This window comes from Dermacentor variabilis, chromosome 8 (assembly GCF_050947875.1).
Source record: "Dermacentor variabilis isolate Ectoservices chromosome 8, ASM5094787v1, whole genome shotgun sequence".
Lineage (NCBI taxonomy): Eukaryota > Metazoa > Arthropoda > Arachnida > Ixodida > Ixodidae > Dermacentor > Dermacentor variabilis.
Window position 1 is genome coordinate 78,600,177 of NC_134575.1, and position 11,435 is coordinate 78,611,611.

An 11,435-nucleotide genomic window follows, 5' to 3' on the forward strand; every position below is an offset into this window, starting at 1 on the left:
CTCGGTTGTGTTGCTCGCTTTCGCTGCCCTTGTTTTGTAACTTTCGTTCCGCATTGCAGTGACTATGGTATAAATCGTTCGCCGTAATGAAAGACATGGTTGCCGATGGTGCGGGCGATCAGGTTATCTTGGCGACGGGTGGCTATGACCACAGCATTCGTCTCTGGCAAGCGCACAGCGGATTGTGCCAGCGGACGCTTCAGCATGCCGACTCCGTATCCTTTGCACGCTTTTGAAGGTTTATTTTGTCCTGATCTGTGTCATAAAGCGACATTTGGCAGTTTGCGTTTCGTGCATTGATTGTTTGCTCGAGATATGAATGATGTAAAACTTGGGTTACGAGTTGTTTCCCTGCAGCTCCGGCTGTAAACGACTTTATACTTCATGAGTTTGTTGCTTTTTTAACTTAACTCAGTCATTCAGCAAGTGAACGTGCTTGAAATCACTCCCGATCGCCAGCATATAGCTGCCGGAGGTGAGTTTGTGGAACGTAGATGCCTTCTACTCCGGCGCTCGTAAAATATAGCAGCGGTGCATGCATTCCAATATAGTCATTTGGCAAGGTTGCTGGGTGCTTTTCTCGTCGCGACGATATGTTGAAGTTTTTACAAGTACTGCACCAGGCAGTCCGTGACAAGTACATGTTACCGGCAAACGGAGTCCTCAGGAAAACACCTGAGATTATAATAACGCTGTGTCTAAATTTAAGTACGCATGTCGCACGCGTACCTGCTTTTGCTTCCGTTTCGCTCACTGTTTTTGCAGAAGGACATTTATTTAACACAAAGCGGATCATTAGAAAATGCTTTCGAAAGGTCACAGAGAGCAGCATACGAAAAGCCTGCCACGAGTGAAGATACCTCTCCAGGACAGTAGACCCGGTCTCATCTACTACGGACTCTATACTGCTCCCCCAGGCAAATCAGTGATGTTATATTGAAGGCAAAGCGCCGTAAGGCCGGAGAAAGGTATAATTCGGCATGACTGACTCAGCACAAGTGCCGCAGGCGCGAGAAAGTTTGTTCGACATACATTCGGCAACGAAAAAAACGCCCTTCGACTTCTACAACACAACTCAGAACCTTGCCTCATTTCGCTCGCTCGTCGCCTGTAAGCATGCTAGCGTAAGTTTGCCTTCTACTGACTGATTCGTGTCTTTTGACAGCGAATGTCTGGAATATATATCTGAACAATGACAGATTGAGCTAATTATAATACAAAACTAGGGGACGTCGCATAGATGTCTCCTATTTACTTCTTGTGACAACCTCCTCACAGAATTAAGTATTGATGTTGCAGTAATAATATGCATTGCATGATCTTGCGGATACGATAGCACGAGTCAAGAATGCACATGCTGCAAAAGAATTGGTGCCTGCACTCGGTCCACTTCCTTTCGTCAGCCTACATAAACCGCGCTTTCTGTTTTTCATCATCTGCGTCATAGCGACAAAGGCAGCTGTGTCCGCATTACGGTCAGTCAACATACCACCCTTACGGGTTACATTTCGAAACTATAGGCGCTCCGCAGGGCAATCAACGGCCGGGTGCACTTCCCAGGCTATACACCCCGAACACTACCCGGCGCCGGGTTTCGGGAGCGCCTGTACCCACTTTTTTTTTTTTTCTTGCGGTGGGTGCGAGTGGTGGGTTTCGAACTGTCCACCTACCTCAGTCGTGTCTTGCGCCCTACACACTAGGCCACGACCGCGGTGTTTTTCATCATGAACGTGCCTCAGTTAACTTGCCCACCTGTCAGTTCCACACGAACTGCAGCAGTGCATAGTAATTTTGCATAAGTGTCCCTTTAATTAACCCATCCCATTGAGACGTCACTAAACAGACAGCTTTTATGTGTGTATGTACATGACATTTTCAGGCTACCAGCACATCCGCACCTATGACATCAACTCGACAAACACAAACCCCGTGATCAACTACGAGGGGCTTGGAAAAAATGTGACTGCCCTGGGGTTCCACGAGGATGGCCTATGGATGTACTCGGGCGGTGAAGACTTCTCAGCTCGCATCTGGGACTCGAGGTGAGATTCAGCGTGGTAGCCTAGAGCTTGGTCTTTTGCACAGCACATAACTGCTCTGATTATTCTATCACAAATGCGCAAGCCCTCAAATTGTGTGCCGTGTCACTGTTTGGGTGACGCAACGTGGAAGCATAATGGGAGTTTGCCTTTTCAACTGACTGCAACAGCTCTCGATCATCTACAAGACCATATCCAGGAGGAACGAAACTTCCAGAATGCATCACCGTGGAAGTGTTTCCTAGTGAAAAATTTTTAACTGGGAACTCAAATGGTTTTTATCTGGTAATCGGCTGGTTTGATCTTTTAATCAACTGGTCTCAACTGGAGGCCCGCTCGGGAGCAAGCCGTCAATGCTGGAGGCTGAGCGGAGACCAGCTGGTTCATTCATGGGCTTTAACATCGCATAGGAACACTGGTACTATGTCAGATGCCATAGTCGAGTGCTCCGGATTAAGTTCGACCACCTGGGGTTCTTTGAGATGCATCTGAACCCAAGTGCACGAGCGTTTTTGCATTTCGCCCCCATCAGTATGCAGCTTCTGTGGTAAGGAACCAAACCTGTGACTCCGTGTTCAGCAGTAGAATGCCATAGTCATTGAGCCCCTGGGACAGATAAGGAGTCAACTGGGCACGGTATGTCAGGATACAAAACAAGTGGCCCTAGCTGCAAGACAAGGTAGAATCAACTGTCGTGGTTTATAACCTCACGGAGAAATGCAGGATATGGGTAAAGTTATTGCTGTACTTGGTAGTTGTGCTTGTTACTGTACTTAGTACTATTGAGTATTAAGTGCAGATAAACATCAAGACAGAGAGCACACTGAGTTCATGAGAATCTCTTGGTGTTCCAAGTGTGGCCAGTTATCATCAGCAAAGCATGCTTATCAGAACTATTGCTTGCAAAGATATTGCCAAGGCATTGTCAGGGCTCTGGCTCTTTTTTTTAAAAAGTTTACTTTATTGTGCAGACCAGGCCCATCTGCTTTTCTACAAACAGTACTAAACAAACCCGAAACACTTGGAAGTGCCGCTAGCATTTAAAAAGAGATTTTATATTGGCATTCTCTTGCTGTGGATTCCACTGTGTAGCCCATGTATGTCTTGTCAGGCACAGTGAGAAGACCATCGTCCTCCTCGAGCATGTCCCCTACTAGCCGTTGATTTGAATGTCTGTGTTCCTGTAAGATATAAATGCCATTCTTTGTGCTACAATGTGTACACATGTCAGCCTCTGGACTCATAAATGCATTTTTAGAAGTGTGAGGCTGAGTCAGTGGACTGTATGGGTGCTTTCGTGTTTACAAACATCCACATTGGTGGATGTGGCTAAGTGGCACATTACACAAGGAAATGAGCAGAAGACAATTTTTAAACTGCGAATTGGTCCAGGTAAATTTTCAGTCAGACTTGGGCAGCATTCACACTGGCAACTGGCAGAGATCATTTGACCAAGTTTTTCACAAAGCAATGGTTGCTGTATTGCTTTGGTCAAAAATCTACTGATTTTTCGAAGCTGCCTGGCACAATTTCTTCCATGTCACAATGCAGGAGGAAACCATAAAGAATAATTCTTTGCACATGGGGGCAAAATAGTACAGACACAGAGTACAACATGCACCCACACAGATGGGGCCACTTCCAAGTGTACTACTAGTAGCGCCATCTGCGCATTTCCTTCTTTATCCATGTCTAGTGTGTGCTGGTGTTTAGTACAACATTGACTAAGTATGCCAACTTGTGCAAACTGCGACCACCTTCGTGATCACAAATGACCCTTCCCTTCTGTCACTGTGCCCACCAGAGCGAGGGCGCAGACATGCCAACGAGTGTTCGAGACCAATGCCCCAGTCAACTGTGCCTGCCTGCACCCAAACCAGTGCGAGCTCTTCATTGGTGACCAGACTGGCAGCATCTATATCTGGGACCTCAGGAATAACCACAATGAGCAGTTGGTATGTGGACACTACTTGCTCTTCTCAAGCCTGCTTGGTTCAGAAGTTCGCTAGATCGATTCATGATGTTTTCAACACTGCTCTGCTTTCAGTGGTACTCTTGAATCAAGTGATGCCTTAATGCCTTTCTATGCAGGTGTATGTAGCATGAAGTAGTGCAAATCATTTTTCAAAAGCAAGTGCTTGCGTCCTTCCTGCTGTTTTATGTTCACAGCTGTCACGAGTTGTTCCCCGGTTCAAACTGATGTGAATTAAACGGGCATAACATGGAAGATGAAATTGTGAAACAAACATGCCGCTATTAGCTAGTTCAGCCTCGGGCTGAAAACAAAGAGAAATTTCAACTGCATTTCAAAATTAAATTTTGGGTCACTTCCATGCTGGATGACTGTGCTTTTTTAACTTGCACCACTGCAGTATCTGGCGGCACAAACACTAAAGCTTTGCATGTCCTAAAGCTAACTTGGTAGCAATTCTTTAGGCTCAGTGCTTCTCACAACTCAAAGATGTGTTTACTCTGGCAAAACGAGCAGTTTATTTACATTGCATGCACATGCCAAGTATGATGCATTGTATGTATGTACACCTGCACGGTAATGTTTCTGGCGTGCAGAATTTCTGAAACTCATGAAGTTTTTTGTGGCCTTGGCATGTAGCTTCCATTCAGTGGATTCATTGTGCATATGGGCGTCAGGCTTACACTGTGTAGCCCTTAACTACTAGTATGCATGCTTAGGCCACGAAGTATTCCAGTTTTTTTTTTTCTTTTTTTTTACAGTTAAGCTGAAGTTATGCTAAGGTCTGTGGCTGTTACAAAAGGACATTAAGGCAGGGTTCATTATTTGCAAAGTGCATAATTTTGCATGCATCAAACAAACTTTGCAAAAGCCTGTGCAAAATGGCTTTTCTTTTCCCTTGCAAAACAGACACTAGATTTGGACGTGTCTGTCCAACACTTGGACATCGATTCCAGTGGCCAGTATCTGGCTGCCATAGACAACAAGGCAAGCTGTGTTTTCTTTGTCTGCTTTCCCTTTACAGCAAGTACCCTTAATTTTTTAATATTTTCTTGGGGTGTGCGAATATTCTAAATTTTGAATGTGAGTCGAATATAGTCCTTGCTCACCTGTTTAGTTTATTCAAGAATTCACTATTCAAAATTGTTGAACAGGCCTTTCTGCTCTAATATAAAAAGATAAAGCCTATTGGAGCTTCCAGGGAAACAGATCAGATGCAAATAATGCCTGTTCTGAATGATTCTGCTGCTCGAGAGCTGCATTTGCGTCGCATAGGCTGTGGCTGAGACTACAGAGCAAAAAAAAATCTAGCATTGTATAAGAATGTGAATGTCGTATTACATCAGATAAAGATATATTAAGGGTGTTTGAATAGCTAAACTTTCTAATCGAATGCGAATATAGTTCTTGAGAAAATATGTGCAGCAGATAACTTTTTTTGAATACTTTCCAGTCAATCAACGCGCATGCCTCGCCTTTAGACAGTTGTTTCTTTCTAATATACAAGTGCCGCAGCTGAGTGGACCTCCAGTAATGAACGCCATTACGGGCATTAGATAACGTACAAAAGCCTCTTCTTCATTTGAAATTAAAAAATCATTTCATTCGATATGTGAAGGTTATTTTTCTCAAGTATATTCGCATTCGATTAGAAAGTTTAGCTATTCAAACACCCTTAATATATTTTAATCTGATGTAATACGACATTCACATTCTTATACAATGCTAGATTTTTTTTTGCTCTGTAGTCTCAGCCACAGCCGTCATCCACAGTTGTCAAGCATGATCGTTTGTGGTGGAAGTGGTTTGTTTTGTAGTGAAAGCAAACTTTTGTGCCTATAAAGTAACGAGTGATGCGATTGCTACAGTGGTACAGTGTATTTGTTGCCTCGTTGAAGAATGTGCCCATCACTTGATGAGCATAAGCATGATGTGATGAATTAAAGAAACAATTGGGCCTTAATATTGTTACGTAGTAGTGATAGTAGTGATAGTGAACAACCACAGCAGCACAGCACAAGTCACAAAACTGACTGTTTATTTAGCGAACCTGTGCCCATCAAAATAAGTAACATGAAACAATTATAGGAGAGAGCAAACTTGTCGATTGTCGAAATCTGATCTGCAGGTCAAGCGTGTCGGCTTTTGTCCATGACTCGTTGCAGATTCCAGCGTAATTGCCGGTGCCCACATGCCTTCCAGAAAGTACGATGCAATTCGTGTCACGCACACGATCTGATTACACAAGGTTCGGTGACAGCAGACAACGGATAGAACCTGTGATAACATTCGAGATACTTCCAGCACAGAAAGGCACGTCTTGTACTGAGTGATAACTTTTAACATTTGTTAGCCGGCAAAGTGTGGTCGCCGGAAAAAGACAAAAACAGGTGCACGTGTCAAGGCGTAGTGGAATGCCTCTTACTGGACACGGCCACATTTCGAGAATGTGTAATTCTTGTTCTCTGTATTTTATTTAGCGTGTCTATTATTTTGTCTTTTCTTTTCGCAGGGGGTGTGCTACCTGTTCCTGCTGGGGAGTGGCAGTGACAACCAGATCTCCAGCCCCGAGCGGATGCTCAAGTTCGAGGCGCACAAGCGCTATGGCCTCAAGTGCCGTTTCAGCGTTGACTCCGAGTGAGCGCGTGTGGTGCCAGAGTGCCGTTGCGCGACGACTTGCAGGATCAACCCCATAGCTGGGGCCGTATTATTGTGCCAGTCGTCATCAGTTCCTGACCTCTTGATGTGGCTGTGTCGTACTAAATACATTGGTTCATGTCAGGTCGCTGAAGCTAACCAGCATTGTGCTTGGTTAGTGCCTGGCAGGCCAGCTGAGATCATACCAAATCGCGAGGAGACCTGTCGTAGAATAACCCACCTGTCCAATTTGATCAGGCCAGGTGGGTTATAATCAGGGTGCAGTCCTTGGCAGCACATGCCCTTCCCCCCATATATCAGAACAGAATGACGCCTTGGGTACAGCAGTTACCGTATATTGCCGATTATAAGTCGCCTCCGATTATAAGTCAACCCCCGAACTTGCAACCCCTTCTGGGCAAAAAAGAAAAATGTTGACTCTGAACACAGCCTCAAGCTACGGCCCTAGCTCACCAATAAGTTTTTGAAAAGAGCGAGTCACGCAAAGAAACATTTATTTGTCTATGAGGCGTCCCTTGCGACACAACTCGTCGTCGCTTGAGAGAAGGACCCTGATTATAGTTCAACCCCTGAACTTTGGACGGTCATTTTACAATTCTGATTTTTGTTGCAGGGGCATTGATATGGGTTCTCAGAATATGGGTTCTCAGAAAAATGATTAACTGTCAATAGCTTTCTCTTGCAGGTAAATCTGTGTTCCAAAGTTTACAAAAAAGAAAAGTTGTCCATGCACCAGGCACAAACTGCTTATGCAGTGTTGGCACCTACTTTCCCACTTTGCTCAAGAGATAAACAGTTGATAGTTTGCACTTGGTGTCCTGTGTCTGTGAGAGCTTTAGTGTGGCGTTTTTGTAATTTTCTGTGCACAAATTTAGGTATGTGTAGCCAGCTAGTTTGCTGTCAAATTTTTTGTTGTAGTTACGGCTGATTGACACTTGAGGCATAACTTATAGTATGCACTGGTTGCTTGCTGAAATGTTATGTATCGTTGCCAAATTTCTGTTTAGATTGACACGCTGTCCATCCAAAACGAACCACAAATTTGACATAAAAACTTGATAATAACGTCTCATCTGTAGCTAACATGTAGTGTATTACTCAGCTTGCTTGGTCTTGTGAAGTCTTGACAAACGCACTCTGTGGTGGCAGGCTGCTGGCGACATCGTCGGCCGACACAACAGCGCGCGTCTGGAAGGTGTCGAACCTGATTGCTTCCGGTGATGACAATGGGCCGGAGCGACTAGTCCGGCGGAGCTCTTCGCAGTCATCGACGGGAACTCGCGCATGGAAGGTGGCCAACATCCCCCCAATGTGCGAGATGAGCAACATCAACCAGCGCTGGGTTTGGGACATTGCATTCAGCTACGACGCACAGTTCCTCATTACAGGCGAGTTGCTGGTCTTTATTATGATTTTCCAGTGAACAACTGTTTAACCATTTCGAGGCCTTAGACAAGCTCAATTAGTATATAACAAAGTCCTTTTTTTTTTCTTTTTCTTTTTTTAAAATATCGGGGTGGGGGGGGATGCTTTTCCGAAACATGCTTCATTGAGCATATTTTGGAGACGTTAATAGGGTTTTTGATAAATTGAGTGTGGGAGGGCATTTCACAGTTATTATTAGACGGCGGTATGGGTTCTGACACGCTGTTATACCCACAGAGGCATAATTTATAGCTGCTTAAACCATTTTGTCACCATTTTGGTTAAGGGGTTAGTGCTATACTTGGCACCAAAGCTGTCAAGCTGTTCTGCATGAAAAAAGGAAACCTAACAATAAATGAAAGTAATCATAATGCTAAAATGAAATGTGAAAGTTTGAGAAAGAGAACATGTCTCAGCAGATATGGAAGCTTGCCTTTTGTCTCTCTGAAAATTGACATGCCAGCTAACTGTGACTTGACTATTTCGATGAATCACAATTGATAAGGCACATTGTGGTTTGTGCTACAAAGCACAAGACAGATTTAAAGGGACACTAAACATGGAAGTAAGCTTATAGTCCAAGACTGGTCATTCAGACGCCTTTGTAGCACTGGCATGTGCTCCATAGTGCCAATGTATAAGAACGGCTGAAAGTTTAGACGCTGAAACCCTTTGCTGTCCAATTTTGCAGACTTTTTTCTGTGACCACAGGTATGAAACGGCATTAATCGAGGCCACCACTGCCACCATTTTGATTATCTCGCAGCCTTGAAGCGGTGCACGCTGACCCACTAGCAGCCGTAGCCACCACTTCAGCAACGCCAGGCTTAGCTATTTAGGCGTTCGCTGCCCGGTTCTTCATTGAAAAAATATGCTGCTGTTAGCAATGGCATCGACTCCACCTTTGTCTTCCTCGCCGATGGCTTCACAGTGTGGAAAGCGCGGCAAGAATCAGGCGTTGTAGGATGCCGGTTTCCAAAAGTGAGCTTCGTCGCAGTATAACGATGTTACGCGGCGAAGCATACGTGATATCTTGCAGTGAAGCGTACCGAGAGTGTAAAGGAGCCGCTGTCACAGAGCACAGTGTCTATTTCTTAAATAAGCACACCTCCTCCCTGCGTGTCTCGTCGCAGTATGAGCACCGATACATCTGTCTTCAGAGCTATTTCAGATGTGCCCCTGGCGATTCAAGTCCCTGGGTGGCAGGCAGTAAAAGGGATGCGTTCATTTTTTTGGACTGCCATATTTTTTCTGGAGTTAGAGAAATTAGACATTGACTGTAGTTGTACGTGCTAAATTGCCCTCTTACTATAAATAAAAAAAAAGAAAGAGAAACTTTCACCATGAGAGGAGGTTTCATAAGCCAGAGAAAAAGGTACAAGAACAAATGACAAGTGGCACTGCTAAATCCCCATCCCACTCACCACGACATCATGGATTTTGATGGTGCCTGCTCGGGTCTAGTTCACTCACTATTGGTAAGGATGGACTGCACTGTGTCCTACGTAACCATAATGAATTTACCAAGTTTCAAGAACTTTCATTGAGTCTCAGTGGCCCAAATATAAAACACATACTTCGGAATCCATGGCGTCACACTGACATACTGGTGCTAGGGTGTTTCGCTTGAAGTTCTGGAAATGAAGGTTTTGCCCATCTCACCTCTCATCCAGTAATCAACGTATCTTTGCAAGATAAATTAAGGTAGAGTTTATCACTTTATCAATCTAAGCTGACCTGATGTTTCTCTTTCGTGTCCCTTTAAGACTTGCAAAGGTTGTGGGTTCAGTTCCTACCTGCGGCAAGTTGTTTTTTCATCCACCTTAATTTCCATTAATTTATGCTTTCTTTATTTCATATATTGAGCACAAGTAATTTCCCCTATGTTGTCCTTGGTGTCAGTGTTTATTGGCTTCTTATGATATGACTAATAAAAATAGGGCCCCTCGGTTAACCCCTTTTCTTCTCGTTTATTACATAACGAGGGTCTCGAATCTGGCAACATTGATGCCTTCAGGTAGCATGTGTGGGTTTATTGACCAGTTGCCTTCACCCAAGAGATCACGGTCTCGTGATGCCTTCGGCAAAAAGGACGTTCCACATCCGCCGTCAAGGTCTGCGAGTGGTGGCGCTGGCTAACACTCCCAGGGTTCTCCTAGGACACATAAATAACCAAGAAAGTAAATGGGGAAACGGTGCTGCGGTAGCTCAATTGGTAGAGCACCGCACATGAGATGCGAAGGTTGTGGGTTCAGTTCCCACCTGCGGCAAGTTTTTTTCATCCACTTTCATTTCCATTAATCCATCGTTTATTTCATATATTGAGCACAAGTAATTTCCCCTATGTTGTTCTTCGTGTCAGTGTTTGTTGGCTTCTTATGATATGACTAATAAAAATCGGCCCTTCGGTTAACCCCCCTTCTTGTTTATTAGTGCGGCCTGTGGCATGACTGTTCACTGTCTACGATGCGTAGCTGCAAAAGATTCCACCTGCACATCTCCCTGGTTTCTTTCAGATCCACTGTGTCCAGCTTAATTAAGCCATCACGGCAAAAAATAAACAGTGGGATGTAGGGCAAAAAAAAATGATGCAGACATAATGCTGTCTCATTTCTTCTTTTGTCCCTATTTGTGCCATTTTTTTTAACCATTGCCATTCACCAATTAGCTCATCGTTCTGTGCTGCCACAGTGCTTTATTGGGCCATTTGAAAGCAGTCTATGCGATGTCCTCCTTTGCAGCATCATCAGACACTGTTGCCAGGCTGTGGAGTGTCTCCCCAGCAGAGGTGAAGAGGGAATACAGTGGCCACCAGAAGGCACTTACAGCTCTGGCATTCAGAGACAGTGCTTGACAAGCCATCACATCTAAGCATTGCCTTGGACAAATAAATATGTTAAGTTTCTCTTCCATACAAGGGCTTCTTTCTGTTTCATCAGAATGTAACCTCTGTCACTACAGTCTAACCGAGGAAGCATAAACCACTGGATGCTGCATTGAAGTATAAAGCTAACACATTGTCAGATCATGGAGCGGCCTTTTTTTTTTCGGACTGTTCATTCAACACTTCATTTTCAAGGCTTAACTTTGATTAAATCATTACTACTGCTGATGATGCACGTATGACCATCATTATACAGTCGACTTACGGTAATTAGATCCTGATAGAACAAATAAAATTGATCAAATTAACAAAATGAAAAAAGTCCAAAACACACCACCGATCAGTTTACAGTTGAATCCCGCTATAACGAAATTCACGGTGCACGAAAAAAAATTCGTTCTCGCGGAACTTCGTTATCGCAAAAATTTGACGTGAAACGCAGAAAGAATTGCCCAAG

At 44.2% G+C, this 11,435-nt stretch overlaps 1 protein-coding gene and 1 non-coding gene across 2 annotated transcripts; both read left to right on the plus strand.

Annotated features, from left to right (window-relative positions):
- The first annotated feature begins 82 nt into the window (after positions 1-82).
- On the plus strand, positions 83-11,021 carry Lst8 (MTOR associated protein, LST8). The gene is made up of 8 exons (XM_075702412.1): positions 83-215; positions 424-475; positions 1,880-2,042; positions 3,844-3,994; positions 4,921-4,998; positions 6,524-6,648; positions 7,819-8,057; positions 10,836-11,021. The coding sequence occupies exons 1-8, from the start codon at positions 87-89 to the stop codon at positions 10,946-10,948; spliced, it is 1,050 nt and encodes a 349-aa protein (XP_075558527.1). The 5' UTR covers positions 83-86; the 3' UTR covers positions 10,949-11,021.
- On the plus strand, positions 10,292-10,364 carry TRNAS-UGA (transfer RNA serine (anticodon UGA)). The gene has a single exon. It is a non-coding gene; the product is annotated as a tRNA-Ser (tRNA).
- Positions 11,022-11,435: the final 414 nt, after the last annotated feature.

Excerpts from the sequence above, each read along its gene's own strand:
- Lst8 (XM_075702412.1), top strand. The coding sequence starts at position 87 with ATGAAAGACATGGTTGCCGATGGTGCGGGCGATCAGGTTATCTTGGCG. Across the intron at positions 476-1,879 it reads CCAGCATATAGCTGCCGGAG|GCTACCAGCACATCCGCACC; the intron begins GTGAGTTTGTGG and ends TGACATTTTCAG. Across the intron at positions 4,999-6,523 it reads TGGCTGCCATAGACAACAAG|GGGGTGTGCTACCTGTTCCT; the intron begins GCAAGCTGTGTT and ends TTCTTTTCGCAG.